General features: G+C 36.1%; 1 protein-coding gene across 1 annotated transcript; it reads left to right on the top strand.

Annotated features, from left to right (window-relative positions):
* Positions 1-5,284: 5,284 nt before the first annotated feature.
* Positions 5,285-12,903, top strand: LOC107725514 (branched-chain-amino-acid aminotransferase, cytosolic-like; the record flags this gene model as incomplete). Its single annotated transcript, XM_016534789.1, has 10 exons — positions 5,285-5,317; positions 7,835-8,035; positions 8,156-8,266; positions 8,374-8,493; positions 9,269-9,429; positions 9,772-9,914; positions 10,487-10,572; positions 11,049-11,189; positions 11,371-11,445; positions 12,302-12,903. Coding segments are annotated over 10 exons (1,110 nt in total), but the record flags the coding sequence as incomplete, so codon positions are not given.
* Positions 12,904-18,965: the final 6,062 nt, after the last annotated feature.

Consider the following 18,965-nt stretch of genomic DNA (forward strand, 5'->3'; position numbering starts at 1 on the left):
TGATTCATTACCCTCGCCCAGTGAAAGTCTCTTGACCACGAGAGCCGGGTAGGCGAGTTCAGTGTCCATGTTAGAAATATCTGAGGAGAAGTTCAAGTTATACGAGAACAAGCCAGGAGCTGGGATTTTCGAGGTCTTCACCTCTGTGTCGGGCCCCTCCAGCAGGGTTTGTGTGGTGTAGCGTGGGGTAAAGTTAAAGTAATTGTCCCCAGTCTGGGCTGCTGGGGTGGAGCAGTTACGCCGAAACGGCCGGCTGTACGTTGCTGTATTTCTCCTCTCCCCTAACGTGCTCAGCGTGCTGGTAATGGTATAGGTGGCATTGCCAGGTGTAATGGGAGCACGAGGGGTGTTGGCGGCAGACCCCGGTCCCGGGGAAGCTGTGGGGGTCAGCATGCTCGCTGAGGAATCGCGGTCAGAGTCTTCGTCAGTTCGGACGGTACGCTTCTTCAGGATGGCCTCCAGGTTGAGGCGCAGACCCGAATGAGGGCTGTCGTAGCTGCTGGACTGGAACTTAGGGATCTGAAAGGGCGAGTTAACCTCTTGATCTCGTCGCTGGATAGTCTGCAGCTTGCGGCAGATGCTGTCCACGGGGTTGTGCCGTCTCGGGGTCACTCCGACATCCATGTTGGAGCGAGCAAAAAGAGAAAGCCTCGAACTACAGAAGAGACACAAGTTAATTTGTTTAAATTCTAAGGGTCTCATTTGTAAAGTATGTGTACGCACAGATTTGATCTTAAAGAGTGTGCGTACGCTTAAATCCACTTCGATGCTCATATTTGTAAAAACTGTCTTTGAGTGGAAAAGTGCTTAGTGTCATGTCAGGTTCTGAGCAGACGTACGTACATTTTCTTGTCGGAGTACTGCAGGTTTTTTAAAATTTTCTAAATTAAAGGATTTGTACAATGACTGGTGATCTTTTATATGTTAATGACATTAATTAGGAGTCGTTTACAAGGCAGAGAGCTGAAACCATCCAGTTTCGCATACGTTCAAGATCATTTGCGATTCATAGATTTTCATCTGAAAGAGAGCCGTACATGCATTTTCTGTGCATTCGTTCATTCTATGAATCACACGCATTCTATGAACATCATATTTGAGAGATGATTGTAAGATCAAATTTAAGATGGTTTCTATGCAACTATACATGAGGCCCTTAGACAGAGTGAATAGTATTTAGCAGGTCATATGATCTCAAAACGTCCAACCCCCATAAGGTGACCCACTCCATGACTGAAGAAAATGTAAAAAACGAATTATATCACGTGTGTAATTATTATATAGTTTAGATACAGTAAATATGTTTTAAACAAACACATAGTGCTTGTAAATAAAAAGACAGAAAACATGTTACAATATAAAGGCCCATTAACGTTACATGTTTAAACGGTCACTGCATTATTTGCTTATATGGATGACGTAAAAAAGTAACGATAGAAGCGAAAACCTTACACCTTTATCTCAAAATATTCTTAAAGTCTCATTTCATATATACAACCAAAAACAGACAAGCAAAAAAGCAAACCAACCTGTCAAAATCCGACTGACGGCGAATCAAACATAAACTTCACACAAACTGACAGACTCACACAAAACGTTTTTGCCACTTTCAAGATGAAAATAACGGCCGCCTTTAGTTTCATGTGGTGTGCCAGTTATATTTAGAGAACATTTAAAGGGGACAACCAGATATCGAGACGCCAAGGTTGGGAAAAACAAACACACCTGAATCTGTTCAAATGTTGCCGCCGCGGTCGGTTCACAAATACTAGCGCGTGAAGCGCCAAACAGCTGATCGAAGGCCGTATTATAATTAAAACCTGCGGCGCACTGACACCATGCGTCCAATCATGGAACTGCAACTGACAGAGTGCGCATGATTCATTGATTCCTCCATCACACTTTCACTCAAATCAGTGCGCATATTATTTAAAAATGTCTCAAAATGCATTAAATAAACTAAAAATAACTTTTGTGGCCATGTGCATATATTGTAAATAAAAAATAAATAAAAAAAACATAAAGGTCTATTTAAACCTGTTTATTGCAATTCAGGCATTCTGCATTTTCCCTCTCTGCCAATGCTATGCATAAAAACAAAGAGATAGGATATTGCTGTGGTGGTGTTAGTTACCTTGGGAGAAAAGTGTTTAGTGTCTTGAGAGAAAAGAACATTTAAAAAGAGCCCACTATCAGGGGGCTTTAGCCCTGCACCGTATCATGTGCCTTATATTTTTAAATATATTTTAAACTGATTATTTAAATAAATTAACGTCCATGCCAAGTACAAATATGATATCCATCCAATAATTTCTAAAGTACCAGGTTTTTTTTTTTTTCCATTTACACAATCAGTAATGATTGCACAAAACGTGCATTTCCGTCATAGCACACTTTCAAACATGCTTTGTTTGTTTTAGCACATTGGCTTTGATATGGTGTAATTTGTAAGAGGTTTACAGACGGCGCACATTTCATCATGGCGAGCGTTGCATCAGCCACGAGCGCACCATCATCTCAAGAGGTAAAGGCGCGCGCATAACATTCATAGCGTTTGAACTATACATTACATAAATCTATGGTTTCAACCTTCGTGTGTCTGATAAATGTAGTTAAACCCTGTCGTATTATTTCATAAAACCGCGTATGTCGGAACGTGCGCGCTCGGTGGTCGTTTGTGCGTTAAAACGGAGATTAACGAAATATCTGTTGTTGTGGGCTTGTGGCGCATTGGTTTTCACACTTTTGAACGCATTATTCTGTATTGTTTTGAAATGGACAACAACGTAGACGATATATTGTGTTAAATGGGAAATATGTCGTATGTTATATAACGTGTATATTATCTCTAAGAGATGGTCATGTATGCATGCGTTCGTCAGATGCACGTTGTGGTTACGCACATCATGATGTAGGTTACTGATACACATACGTCACTGGACTAATGAAATGGGGAGGCAAAGTCCCCTGTCAGGTTTTTTTTTTAGTCAATAAAATAAAGTTCCAGTTGCATTTAATGTTTACATGCTTTCCAGATTAAAGGCATGTGGAATAATATTACCTTGCTAACAGTAAGAAGCTAATGTTTATATATATATATATATATATATATATTTGTTTTATATATAAATATTGTTTATTATGATGAGGTTTTTCACAGTTTTACTGTGCTTGATATATAATAGCTACAGAAAAGTATTTATTATTACTAATGGTTATTTGGCTATTATTTTTCATGGCTATTATTTTTAATGGTTCACACCATTAGGTAACAGTTCTTCTCCCAGTCAACACAGTGACATCACACAATTCTCATACTGTGATACTCACTGTATGAGTAGTATCAAGTACCAATATGATATCCATCCAATAATTTCTAAAGTACCAGGTTTTTTTTTTTTCATTTACGCAATTGTGAATTAATTGTGAATTAAAAATATTGAGCTGGTCAAATGTCAAATGCCAACACCAGGTTAAAAAAGAACAGAAAATAAACAAAGGAATTGGATTTTTTTAAATACTTTGTTGATGGAAATAAAATATAAACTATATTAGTCAGAAGTGTAGTTAACAGGGATCTCCTCTCAATCAATGATGCTGTCTACGTTGCTTAGGCACTAATGCTGTTTTTTTTTTTTCAAACCATGTGCATAATTCAACCCGGTTCATCGTTTGAACTGGTATATCTCCCAGCACTACAGTGAATTCACACTAAAATAATGGAATTAGAGTTTAACACAGCAATATCACAATGGTCTCGCATGATGAACTCACAGTATGAGCTCACAGTCAGTGCGCTGTGAGTTTACACTTTTAGCTGACTGTGACATCACATAGTGACCATAGTATGAGGACACAGTGAGTGTGCTGTGAGGTTACACTTCTAGCTCACTGTGACCTCAAAGTGTAAACTGCTGTAAACATTGCAAGTGTAATGAAGGTCACTACATGGAGGTGTGCCTTTAATTCAACCTAGCTGATTGGTCACTAAAAACCAGCTCACTCACATATCATTTCATGCTTCAAGCCACTTCAAGTTCATTTCATGACCGAACGTGATGATGTCTAATAAGTGGGTGAGTTCATCAGGGGTGTAAAGTACTTCTTTGCTATACTTAAGATATAATTTTTTTAGGGGGTTTCACTGGAGTTGGGATCTATGGCAATTGAAAATTACAGTAATTGCATTTTTGCTCCTTACAGTTTCATTTAGACCTCCAGAGTAAAAAGGTCATAATTATAAGGTCGTCATATACTTGCGTTTTATTTTGGATAATTTGCACTTTACTTGAGTGTTATTGAAACTGAATGCTTGCACTCTTGCTCAAGTTACATTTCTAAGGCAAAATAATACTTTTTACTTCTTCATTTAGACCTCCAAAATACAAAGTCTATTTTTCACAGGTCATCATGACTTGAATGTTTTCTTTTTTTGTCCACCAAGATTACAAACCTGTGATGCTCACAGCTAATGTTCTGTAGCAAATGAGTCAGACTCAGTGTAAATTGTATTTAGACAAAACTATGCTAATTCGTCTTTTTGAGGAAACGTCTTATCGTTCACCGCAGCACTGTCTTTGACCTTAAGAAATATGTTATAATTATAGCTGTTGCTGAACACTTACTCTTGGTTGGAGATCACTCTATAAACAGCTATCCTAAAAATAAAGGTTTCAGTTTCAGGACAGAGGTTGGTGTGTTCTGTAGACAGTCAGGACATTTTTATTTTTTTATTTTATTTAATTTTTTGCATCTTGATTTTTAATGAGAGCTATTTTTTGACAGTATCTATACTTAAAAATTAATCTGTTCTTTTTATATCTCAGCTATTGCGTATAATAAGACATGAAGAGGACTCAATTTAGCCTAAGAATTAAGTGATATACTAGATATTTTGTAAGGGAAGACATTGTTAAGAGCATAAAAATGTAAGATCAACGTTGCTTATTCTTTTAGAGCAGCATTAATGAATATTAAATCAGTGAAGAGCATCAGCACTCTTAAGTAACATTCCTTCACTTAAGGTACTTAAAACACCAGAGAACTTTAGAAATGTGTCAAAAAGGAAATTATGTGGTCTGATTGTATAATCCAACTTAAAATATGCTGATGCCCATTATTAGGGCCCGAGCACCGATGGTGTGAGGACCCTATTGGAATTGCTCCGTTTCTTATTAGGGCCCGAGCACCGATGGTGTGAGGACCCTATTGGAATTGCTCCGTTTCTTATTAGGGCCCGAGCACCGATGGTGTGAGGACCCTATTGGAATTGCTCCGTTTCTTATTAGATGTGGCTGGCAATGCCTCAAGCTTTAAGGTAAGGCATATTAGCATATTATATACACATAATACATATATATATATATATACATAGTGTAATAAACAGCACTTGCCTTTAGCGAAATGTCCAGTGGCATCATTCTGATGTTTGATTGATACACAGACAATTAGAAACTCTCCTCCTCAGTCAAAACTTGATTATTTCTTCAATAAATCCACTTTTCTTATGGTTGTCTCAGTGTCCACATACTGTTTCCAAAATGTATAGCATAACTAATGCATTTTGAGTGGCTATATAGTCCTAGTTGAGTCTTAATGTCTTGAGTCGACTCATGGTAGACCCCTTTTCCCTTAGCATATTTTGACCTCCATGACTCCGAAATGTGACCTTGGACCCCTCTTTCTGGCAGTTAGCAGAAAGGTCCTAGCTCTTCCAAGAGGTCCCGTGCTGAGTAAAAGAGAATCCAGTCTCTCAGATCACTGTAAGCCCTGTCAATCCAGCTTGGCTTGGCTTTGGGCATGCTCTCTGTCTCTCTCTGCCTTTCTCTGACTCAGGTGGTGATTAAGCCTGAGTTCTTTTCAACACAGGCTGAATCACACCATTGCCATAAAGTAAACATAGTATTATAGTCAAATATCTGCAATCATGCCTCAGGTTGGTGGCTTCTTTCAAAATTAGAGCATTTATAGTATATGCATGTACCAATAGAATACTAGAAAGATCTAGTATTAAAACAGTATTTAGTAAAGAACACTCAAAAAGTAACATTGAACTCACAATTATGTTGTTCTAAACCCATATGACTTTTCTGAACATAAAAATAAACATTTTAAGGAATATGTTGGTCATTTTTTTTCTTGCATTACAATGAATGCACAATGAAGCTTTCATGCTTCAAAAAGGACACACAAGCACAATTAAATATCCTAAACGTAGTTCATATGACTTGTGCATTATATTGAAAGTCATATGATAGCTCTGTGTTAGGAACAGACTGAAATTCAGTGAGTTGAATTTGAACACATCATTTAATCACATCAATTGATTCACTGAAATGATTCAGCTAAAAAGAATGAATCATTCATTAAAATCAGGCATTGCTATTTTAAATATGGCACATTTGAAATGTATGATACTGATATATTTACATCCTTGTTCCAGTCCCTCATTCACAGTAATTGCATGGGAAAGAGCGACAAGTACATTCTGCAAAATTTCTCTTTTTGTGTTTCTTGAACAGAAGAAAAAAATCGATGGGAGAAAAAATTATATTTCAATGCTTTTTGCATAAAACTCCAACCCCCAGCACCAATTATAGCTTTCTAAGAAAGCACTGTGTCTGAACATACTTTATACTATGTACGAGTACTAATTAGCATACTAACTAAAGAACTGAAAACACCATCATCAACAACAATAATAGTACTCCTGTTGACCACCACTGTAAATCTGCCAGCATGATTGCTCCCGAGACTCAACAGAGATTACAGACGGTTGTTCAATTGGATCTAGCATATTTATAGTCAGGTACACACCAAGCACTGGTAAACTAATGTGTCAGACAGCACGGTCCTCAGGTTCGTGCTGCTTTATGAGTCAGCGCCTGAAAATGTAGCACCATAAACAGTGTCTCAATGATCTGATATTATTTTAATTGACAATCCATGAATGAAGACAGATACGCTGATGACCAGCAGGACAAAACAGCATTTTGGAACACTTTAGAGACACTTAAAATATAATGTCTTTGCATATTTAAATATTTGCTTATAGTTCCATTTATTTTCAATAAATAAATAAGTACAATAGATAGATAACATTAAATTGTGTGTGTGTGTGTGTGTGTATGTATGTATGTATGTATATATATATATATATATATTTGCAGAAAATATATGTTAAATATGTATAAAATATAAACATTTAGATAAATGTTTCATTTAAATTAATGTTTCATTTTTTTATTTATCAATCAAGGTTTATTCTCCTGAAGGTCTCTGCCTGTGCTGCAGTTAAACAAACCTTACTCTGATAGCACACGTACGTCTGCAAGATGTCTGTTAAAGATCACTTAATCTGGAAAGCATCTGCTGTGTACCAACATCTTATAAAGGTCTTAAAGATGTCAGTTTTACATACATTCTAAATCATAAACATCCTAAAGACATTTTCTAAATGTCTATTTGACGTCTATTATTGCCGATGAGCAAACTCTCCAAAAAATACATCTTCCAGATGTAAACACGCACTTCAAATAGTCTCTGAGATGTATGTGTGCTATCAGGGTTTGCTAATAAACGCTGAGGCCAGTGTGGTGCTCACCTTTCCTCCATAATCTGGGATTACAGAGGGTTTCTGAAGGAACATGTAATCTGTGAGAGTGTCTAATCTCAGAGTTTGAGTGCATTTCTGTCAGGCATAGAGATCCATAGAACTAAATAGAGGGCTAGAGAGATGGATTTCACAGACTGACCCTATTCTGGGACTGTAAAAAGTTTTAACTGGTGTATTATGTCATCTGATGCTGAGTATTTCTGGCTGTGTTCTGTTTAGGCCACAGACACAGTGATACAGTTAGCACAGACCCATAAGCCAAAACCTGACCCGAATGGCCTGGTGTTTGGGACGGTCTTTACTGACCACATGCTGACCATTGAGTGGAGTCTTGAGGAAGGCTGGCAGAAGCCGCACATCCAGCCTTTTGGGAACCTGTCCATACATCCAGGCTGTTCTGCCCTGCATTACGCTGTACAGGTCTGTCCTCGCCATCTGGAGTTTCATCTGTGTGGTTAGGCATCATATAAAATCGTTTGACTTTCACAGTTAATACATGGCATTTATTTATGTTTAAATGTAAATACGTACTGTGTGCAGCTTTTTGAGGGTATGAAGGCGTACCGGGGGCCAGATAACAAAGTGCGTCTCTTCAGACCCATGATAAACATGAAGCGGATGCTGAAGTCCGCCCACAGGGCCTGTCTGCCTGTAAGACTGACGTTTCTCCCCTCTTTACTGCATCCACATTGAGTATTTAATGTAGATACAGACACAAAACTGCACGTCTGTTTCTCATTTTCTCTGATTTTCTGTAGAGTTTTGATTGTGCAGAGTTATTGGAGTGCATCAGGAAGTTGGTGGAGGTGGATCAGGATTGGGTTCCTCACTCAGACTCTGCCAGTTTGTACGTCCGTCCCACCTTCCTGGGCACAGAGGTTAGAGCTACACGAACATTCATTCTCACAATAATCTCATTTTGACTATTTGTAGCTTTCATATCTTGCGATTAACAAGTGCATACAAATGTGGGTCTTTGATTCTGTCTGAACATGCATTTATGACTTTGTCTATTTAAACTGGAGTTCCAAATGAAAACGGGGTGTTCATGTCATTTTACCCATCACAACACAGATATACAAGATTATTTATTTATTCATTCATCTTTATAATGTTTTTGTATGTATTTTAATGTATTTATCTTATTATTTTTTTTATCATTATTTTTTTTTTCTTTCATAGTGGAACACTTGTTTAAGTTTTCCCATTCATTCATTGATTCCGTCCTTCCTTCCTTCCTTCCTTAATTTCTGGCTTGTAGGTCAGGTTTTTACTTGCCCTGACAATATTATATATATATATATATATATATATATATATACTTTTTTATATTCACACACATTTATTACAAACATATTTTTATGCATCAGAAAAAAGTAAAACATTTATTTTACCTAAATAAACAATTTAAACAATATTTAATTAATAATAATAATTAAAAAAATAAGAATTTATGACATATAATGATTTTAATATTTTAATTGGCAATAAAAGCTGGTAAATTAGCATTCTAATATTATGATGTAAAAGATACACTAGCCTATAACTCCATGAAAACATCATAGATAAATCCATGATAGCTATAGATAAAAAAAAATACTTTTGCATGACATAAACATGTTGTGTTTTCTTTACATATGCCTGTGTGAGCAGTCCACCCTTGGTGTCAAGAAGCCCAACAAGGCATTGCTTTTTGTTATCCTTAGTCCTGTGGGCTCATACTTTAGCACGGGTGCTAAACCAGTGTCTCTGTGGGCCGACTCCAAATACATCAGAGCTTGGAGAGGAGGGACAGGAGACTGCAAGATGGGAGGGTGAGTGAATGAATGAGAGAGATTTCAATATTTTACTACAAAACACTAAATGAATGAGGAGCATTGTTGCAAGCTTATAGCCACATTCTTAGCCTTGATCCAAAAGTGTGCAAGCTTGGTTTAATACCAAAGCCTCATAGTAAAATTTTCGGATTTGTGTGTGCTAATCTGTGCAATCTTGCTTAAAACTTCTCACATGAGAGCAGAGCGTCTCAGCAAAGCAGTCAGTACCGAATCAATTTCGGAAGGAATGATAATGACACAAGACAATGGGGTTTTTCAGGACTAAGACAGATCTTTGATTGTGAAGATCGTACACTGTGTGAAACCTCTATTTTTTAGGAACTACGGCGCATCTATCTATGCCCAGTATGAGGCAGTGGATTACGGCTGTCAGCAGGTTCTTTGGCTGTACGGGGACGACCATCAGATCACAGAGGTCGGCACCATGAACCTTTTCCTCTACTGGATCAATGAGAAAGGAGGTGATTGCTGTTTACATTTGTAAAAAGATACTCTTTCACTCTGTTTTGATAAAGTATTTTGGTTATGTATATTTACTTGAACAGAAAATACAGATTATGTGGAAGTCAACGTTTATGGAGGTCAAAGTAAAAAGGCCACAATTAATGATTTAGATTCTCGTGGAAGCTCATTTCTGCCAAAGAATAAAAAAGGTAATTGAGGTTTTCTGTGAATTGTAAGATAAAAACTCTGAATTGTGCGTTAAAACTCAAACTTTACTGAAACTTTGGAAAAGTCTGCCTTTTTATCCCATTAGTCCGAAGTGCAAGTTTCTATCACACAATTACAAGTTTATATCTAATAATTCTTAATTATGAGAAAAAAAGTCACAATTGTGAGATATTAAGTCATACAAGTTACCTTATTTATTTATTTTTTATTCCATGACGGACATAAGCTTTCCTACTACAGACCTCTAGTGGTCTAAAAGAAAATGTTTGTTCACAGCAACTTTGTAATTTCTTCATCAGAGACAGAAATGGTATTTGAAAAAAAAAAGTTTAAGATGGAAAAACCTGTTTTTTCTTTCCAGAGGAGGAGCTTGCAACGCCACCTCTAGATGGCATTATTTTGCCGGGCGTTACACGACAAAGCATCCTAGAACTTGCTCGCAAATGGGTAAAACCTGTCTATACCATACTGTCAGAAAAAAAGTGCAAAAAATGAACAGCTTGTCACTTTCACCCTGTTTGTTCCAAAACCTGTATGACTCTCTTTCTTTCGTGGAACACAAAAGAAGATATTTTGAAGAATGAAGAATGTTCATAACTACACATCTTCAGGTCCCGTTGACTTTTTTGTCCATACAATGGAAGTCAATGAGAACCGACACTGTCGAGTTACCAACATTCTTCAAAATATCATCAATTTACTGTGTTCCACAGAAGAAAAAGAGTCATACAGGTATGGAGTGACATGATTAAATTACAATAGAATTTTCATTTTTGGATAAACTATCTCTTTAAGGTACTACTTTGAACCTTTTAGGGGTAAATAAGGTAAAAATTGTCCCTTTTAAAAGGGCACTGCCCCAGTGACATTTCTACACATTTATTCTGAGAGTGTTTGGTTCAAAGTTTCATTTTATCTAACAGGGTGAGTTCAAAGTATACGAGCGCTATTTGACCATGGCCGACCTGCGGCAGGCTCTGGAGGAAAACCGAGTGAGGGAGATGTTTGGTTCTGGAACCGCTTGTGTTGTTAGTCCAGTTGGCAGGATCTTGTATCAGGGAGAGGTGAGTTTAGTTTGTTTTGGATGGTTAGAGCACCGCACACTGGTTCAGTATCAAAACATACTGGCGAATCAACAGATATCTGCCTCTGGGGCAACATCCTGGCCAATTTTTTTGGAGCTTAACAAATTTTCAACAAGGTTTTTCTTACTAATACTAATACTTATTTTTTTTTGCCGTATAGAATCTACATATTCCATGTGAAGGAAGCTTTCCTCCACTTGCCTCCAGACTGCTAAAAGAGCTCACAGATATTCAGGTAAGACACCAAACACACAACACACTGCATGACATATTTTATAGCCCAATATAATGTATGTTAGTGTTATTTGAAACAGTGTTTAGAGCATAATAAATATGCTGTTATGCATTTAAAACAATTTAAGTAAAGCTCCTCTCTGATTAAGTCTTGAGCTGGTTGATAACGTTTTCTTTAACACAGCTTATAGCGACATCCTTGAATGTGCATTTAAATGCACTTAAAAAAATATATAATATAAGCCAAATATACTGGGTGTTATTCAGCGTTACATTAAATGGCAAACAAATACATTCATACTGTGTTAGTTTTGAAATTGTATCTGGAATTGTTTTCAGGAATTTATATATTTTACTGCCATGGAAATCTCTGTTTTGTTTTTTCCTGTAGTTTGGAATTTATTTATTTATTTATGCATTCATTCATTCTGCTTAATTAATGATGATGATGCATTTATATAGCGCTTAATATACCTTTTAATATTTAATGTATATAATATTAATAACATTTCATAAAATTATTTTATTTTATTTGCTGTCTTGGTGAAACACTTGTTTAGGTAAGATTAGAGAGATTTTGGTGATTTATGTGGTGAAGGGAACAAAAGGGGGCCTAAAAATTGGGTTATTGCGCCCTCATGTGATGAAATGGAAGAATTAGGATTTTTCTTTTGGCCTTTCCATTTTTTTGCTTGTTATATGGGGTTTACAATAAAAGAATTGTATTCTGACAACTCCTCAACAAGAACAAAAACCATTTTACCTCCACCTTTCCATCCCAAACCACATTGGACAAACAGAACAATCATATTGTGTCATTTTGTTTTCATCTTTGTAACAACTTTGTTTTTTTGCAGTATGGACGGACCCCCAGTGACTGGTCTTGCGTCGTATAAAGACACCTCAACTATGTCAACGTACACAAGCTCTTCAACAAATTTAAAGCATGCACATCATACAAAAAAGCTTTATTTGTGGCTCCATGGAATAATTACTTGCCACGTTCATGTATGTTTTGTTTTGTACAAAGTTTACCAGCTAACTAAATCCTAGTCTAGCAATAATATGTTGCTCTTTAGCATACTAAACCACTCAGATGCCTCCTTATGGTCACAGTTTATTTTAATCATCAGTAACCAGCAGATCACAGTTGGTGACCAACTGTTTCATTAAAACTAGTTGATATTGCTGTTATATGAAGTATATGAGAGATTTCCTCACTGTATAGTTAGATTCAAATTTCAGTGGAACTATAAATTAACTTTATTATTGATGCTGGTAATAATATGCAATTACTGTCATGTTGCACAAACTCTTTAAACATATGAAAGACATTTATAGATATTTAAGGTAGTATGTTGTTGTGGGTAGAACTTTATTTTTAAAAATCTGTGCATTTTAATGTTATAACATTTTCAAAGAACGTGTTAATGTTTAACATCTAAAAAAACAATGTTAATGTTTTAATGTTTACTTTCAGCTGATAATAGTGGTTACAGATGTTTTCTTAAAATGCTTCCATTCCAAGCGCACAAACTCAGAGTTATAGTTGACGTGGAGATCCTTTTTGCACCCAAAGGGAACCTTAAAATATATTTGTTTAAAGATGTTTGTACGATTGAACTGATCCGTTATTTCTTGTAGACATTTGTTGCTAGGAATAAGATTATAACAGTTACAAAAGCACAAATAAATAATATAGATATAGAGATGTGTAATACTATTATTGTTAATTGGCAAAGTATTTTAGTGATGTTCTGAGTATTTTATGATGTGAAATAAATAAATTTTAAAAAACAACGTATCATACTTTCTTTCTTTCTTCATCTGCTTAATATACGTAATATTTTAATAATATTAATAATAACTTAATACAATTTTTATGATAAATATGTATTTGCTGTCATGGAGTGGAACACTTTTTTAAACAAATAATGCACCCAAAAATGAAAATTCTGTCATCGTTTTCTCAGTATCCTCAAGTTCATGCAGTTGCAGTTGCAAACAGTTCTTGGTCCCCACTGACTATGGAAGAAAATACTAAGGAAGTCACTGGAGATCATTTCTTTTATGTTCAACAAAAGAAAGAAATTAATTTGGAACAACATGAGAAAATTGAGTAAATGATAGAATGTTTATTTTTAGGTGAACTATTCCTTTAAGTTTGCCCATATTCTAATGTTTGTTTTCAGCTCATAACATTGTTTCCTAAGCAAGTGTGTTAGTGTGTGTGTGTGTGTGTGTACTGAAGGGACAGAGCACCCATAGATGAGGGAGAGGAGTGCTGGGACTGTGTATTGTAATGATATATGAGATGGTTTGAGCTCCACTCGCTCACACTTAGGTACTTCCTGCTCCGCTGTCCTATGAACACACTTTACACACATTCATCATTATAACATGCCCTACTTACTTTAGACATCATTAATTCATTCATGCCTCTCTTCCAAACAAATACCAGCCTATACACACAACATGAAAATGTCCTCTAAGTAGAATTGTACACCTTCTTTCACCTAAATTTCAGAAAATGTGTGTGTTACTAATATTAATATATATAAACACGTGAAATAAGCAGAAATGGTCGTGGCTTAGCTGTCTGGATGTATGTAAATGGTTAGTCTTTTTGGCCCCCCCCCCCTTCTTACTAATGTTTGAAGATGACATAAGAAGAAACAAGAAAGATGCAGTACCACCTTTTCAACACAAGATGGAGAAATATAACAAATGATGTAAAGAGCTAATGATGGGTCTGAATGGATTTGAATCAATGCAAGTTTGAATCACTGAAATCCTAGCTTGGATTTAAATCACTGCAATACTTTTTTTCTGCACTGGAAATATACTGTATATACTGAACTGAAATGAAAATTAAAAAAAAAAAAAAAGTTAAGTCTAAATTAAATTATTAATGAATTAAGACCAAGTTCTTGTTTACCAATAAACTTGACTCATATTTATACCCCCCACTAACCCCGAACATGACTTAATAAGGCTCAGGTTAATGGTTACATGAAAAAATTTAAAACTGACTGAATGTCAGCCCCATCCAGAGCTAGTTCAAGTGACCTAAATCACTCCTGAACTGTGAAATAATGCTCTTGCCTTGAGAAAAAGGGAGAGAAATCAAAATGGACCTGAGGGAGACTGGATCTAGAGCGTGCTGGGATCAGATCACTTTTTTAAGCAGAAGCATATTGATTTATATGGAGCTGTAATGGCTTCAATATGTTCTGGAAGACTCCCCCGTAATTGAGGCCTGGCAAAGACGCACTCCTGGAAATGCCCAGTGCCAGGCAGCGGGTAGAGAGGCACCCACCCAATCCCCTGTGCCAGCAAGAGGGGAGAGCACCCCCAACCCTGCCTCATCTTCATTTACAGCAGAGGCTTCCCTGTTTGCAGGTTCACTGAGCATCTACTCGTCTGATAAAGGGCAAGAATTTGGCAATGCTGAAAGCTGAAACTTGCAGTCCATTGATGATTTTGTACTTTCATTGCACCTTACAAGCTGGCAGTGGTTTGTTATAACAGCATGTACTTTCTTGTTGCCCTAATTAACATAAAAACTAGAAGATATTGTACAGCATTAGTACAGTAGGACATCAAGTTGTGTTTCTATCTTACAAATAAAACAACAAATGTTGTTAAAGTTAAATGAAATACATTGAAATATGAATTCTATTAATAAAATAATAATAATAATAAATATTTAAATGTGACCTATTTTGCAGTTAGTATCAGGGGAGATTTTCTAATTTTCTTTTTCACATACATCAACATTAAGCTTAACATTAACAAGTCAAATGTTTTACACAGATGACATTCCCAGCGGCTGGACCCACCATGACTTTGTTCTTGATGTATGAATAAATATTTAAATATCTTTTGATATCCGGATATTAATTAAGGTTTTTTTTTAATTTTTTTTTTTACATTTAACACTATTTTTCCCCTGATGTTCCTATCAGAACAGACATGTGGCCTATTTTGCAGTTAGTATCAGGGGAGATTTTCTAATTTTCTTTTTCACATACATCAACATTAAGCTTAACATTAACAAGTCAAATGTTTTACACAGATGACATTCCCAGCGGCTGGACCCACCATGACTTTGTTCTTGATGTATGAAAATAATGGTGATGGGTTTCCCATAAACCTTTGATTTCACCACTTTCACCTGACATGAACGTCAATCAGAGGAGGATATTTAAACAGAGGCAAAACTTGATACCACATGGCAACAATGAATGGCAAATCTCAACATTTGACGGATGATGGTTTGATAAAACATCAGGGTGAACAAACACATGTGCATTCACATACCACATACCACACGACTCAAGCTCTCTTTCTCTCTGTCTCACCCACTCAGAGGCATACAGTATCCAGTTTATGAAATTCCAGCAGGAAGCATTGTGTCCAGTCATTATTAATGGTAGCTGACAGAATGATTGCAGTCCTTGTCTCACTTGCTAAATGAAGGACCGTGTTTCCACAAATGTCAAAGCACTATAGAAGTGGATGGTATTAAGTTACTTAATCAGAAAGGTCTTTTGTATTGTGTGCATGTGTGTGTGTGTGTGTGATGCCTGGAAAGACATTTCATAAATATTACAGGAAGAATCCATTTAATTAGCAATCTATGCATTCTAAATCAGTTTTTTTTTTTTTAAACAATTGTATTATTTATGTTCATATGTACCTTAAAAAAAGGTAAATCTGAGAGAAATTCACCTGTGACAGTGTACATTATGACTTACTTACAAACATTATGTGTTGACATTTTGCAACAGTCCATACCAAAATATATAATTAACTATAAATCACTTGTTCAACACGGTTTTCTTTCCTGTGTATTTACTGTTTAAACAGGAAGTTAGGACAGGGCATTTCAAAGGGCTCATCTCCTTTGTAAAAAAATCAATAAGATTTGGTTACATACATTATAGCCATTAACTATGATTTGCTTCTTGCTATTGGTTGCAGGTGGTTTTAGGGGGCGGGATATTCTCATTCTAGAAAACATTTCATTGGATAAATATCTGTGTAGTACAGGATGAGTCATCAATATAATTCATTCTGTTTTCCCTAAAGAAAAAAAATTCAATTTAACATTTAAAAAGTGAATTTTGTAAACAATTAAAAGTAGGAAATTGATATGATGCAAGACAGACTCAAACCTGCTTCTGCTTGAGCTTATGATGCTTAAATGTTGCAAGCACCACCGTACCAACATGAATCAACATATTATTGTGTCTAAACCATCCAAATGGTTCAGGGCCAACATGCAATGCTCTTTCAGACCATTTGATATTGTTCCTGAATGAAGCAAGGACCACCGTCTCAGAGTCAGCAGGCTTGGCAGGTCGAGCCAGACAGATAACACTGTCAGACATTGTCTCCCTAGAGTCTGGGGTGGGTAAAAAACCCTTTTTTCCTGGTCAGTGAGTTCACACAGACAGGCAGGCAGACGGCTCCAAAGAAGAGCAAGTTGGCAGAGGTACAACGAATCTAAGTGCTGCCCAGTGCGGAGCAAGGAGAGAGAGAAGGTCAGCCCACTGCATCAGACTCTCTCAGACACGCAGCGAGGCATCAGCACAAAACCCACTGTATTACTTTACATCTAGCCATCTCACGACACTGGGGGGTTTAATTCATTCATTTTGTAAACACGATCTTGTGGTTTGAACTCAGCTTACTGTTATTCTCCATTCACAGCTGTTGTGGAGAAGAACCACAGTCAAAGGGTTTATCCTTAAGTACTTACACGCATCACATCAGTGATTGCGTGACTTCTCTCATATGATACATGGCTGTGCATATAAAGTAGGCCTACATTACTAAAAAAATAAAATCTCTCCAACTAAAAAATGTTCAGTGACTGAGTACATCTGAAATTTCTAGTTGGCTGAAACGTGCACTCATTAATGTTTTGGTTGATGTTGTGCTGGCCAATAGAGCATTCGTCTTGAACTTACTTAGGCCTACTTGATACTGACACCTGGTGGCGTGAATGTAGCAGTCATTGTAGAAATGCTGTATATAAAGGCATCATCCAAATGATCTATTTTGTGATAGAAAGAAGTTAACACAAGATCACAGAGATAATGCAAATAGTATCCAGCTGGGCATGTGATTTCAAAATGGCGGCCTCTATGAGGTGACCCTCTCCATGTAAAATGAAATAGCTTTTATGGTTACAGATAAGACTCTTGATATGTTAATGTGCATGATTTAAAAAATATACATTATTTAAAAGTACTATATATTTATTTACATGTAAAAGGTTTTCAAAACTTTTTAAAAACTTCTTAAATTAAATGCATTTAGTTAAACTTAAGAGTGCTTTCCTACTTAAGTGCATAAAAAAGCACTCTTAAGTTCAACATTAATATAGATATAATTATATGTAATCACATACTCACAATGCATATATGGTAAACTAAAATATATTTTAATACTATTTCAAGTGAAACTTGTATGTCATGTATTTTTTATCTGCAATTACAAATTTTTTAAAGATGAAGTTGCAAATTAGTACATTTAAAATATATTATCCTTTAATGTCATATCAAATAACACACTGTAGTGAAAATTATAATCAAGTACATGTGCTTCCGTATGTTAGTCAACCCATTACAGTAAGTGTACTACTTTAAAAAATGACAAAAGATTATTAAACACTAAAATGTAATATGTACTTTTTTAAAATAAAGTACTTAAGTGTGTTGCAAATATAATACACTCTCTTCATTACTATAAAACTATTTGCACTTCTTTTTCACAAGGGTGGGATTTGAACTCATGACCTTGAAGTTTGCTAGCACCATGCTGTTCTAGTTAATCTACAGGAACACCATGGTACTAAAATGTCACTAAAGTCAGCTTAACTGAAAAGACCTTTAAGGACCTCACCGTTCATTTGGCTTTGCAGAACAGTAAGAGTTTTGCAATGTTCTTTTCATCCTGTACATACTAATTAGATTCATTGTCCACTGTTGCTCAGCAAATATAGATTTTCTTTTACTGCAAATAAGAGGTTGACTCAGCATTATAACTATATGCAACCTTATTAGTAAAGTGGCATTACATAATGATTGATTAAACCCATTTTCTTACTTTAATACATTATGCTTTGTTATCTGAATATTTTTACAGTGAAAAGTACTGTATGCTTAAATCAATTTTGCAAGGATCAGATTAACTCTCCATGTGCCATTGCATATTGTAGCAATGCCGCTAACCACTGAACAAATCCTAATCCTGCTGGCCGACCCATTGCTGGCATCATCAGTGAACATTGTTCTTTTGATGAAAACATGAGAAAAACATCACAGCAATGTCTGTGCCAGTCTAACTCTTTTGCCCAGTGAACACTGACCACACACAGCAGGAGGTTGTTGGGTGGTTTCTAAAAGCTTCCAGAACCAGTAATACTGGCCATGTCCCTTCACATTGACTACTGTGTCCCCTCTAACCACTTTTCTGTGCGCATGTGAGAGATACCGTACTATGTAAGCA

Source organism: Sinocyclocheilus rhinocerous, unplaced genomic scaffold (assembly GCF_001515625.1).
Source record: "Sinocyclocheilus rhinocerous isolate Xijiao unplaced genomic scaffold, SAMN03320098_v1.1 scaffold153, whole genome shotgun sequence".
NCBI classification, from domain to species: Eukaryota; Metazoa; Chordata; class Actinopteri; order Cypriniformes; family Cyprinidae; genus Sinocyclocheilus; species Sinocyclocheilus rhinocerous.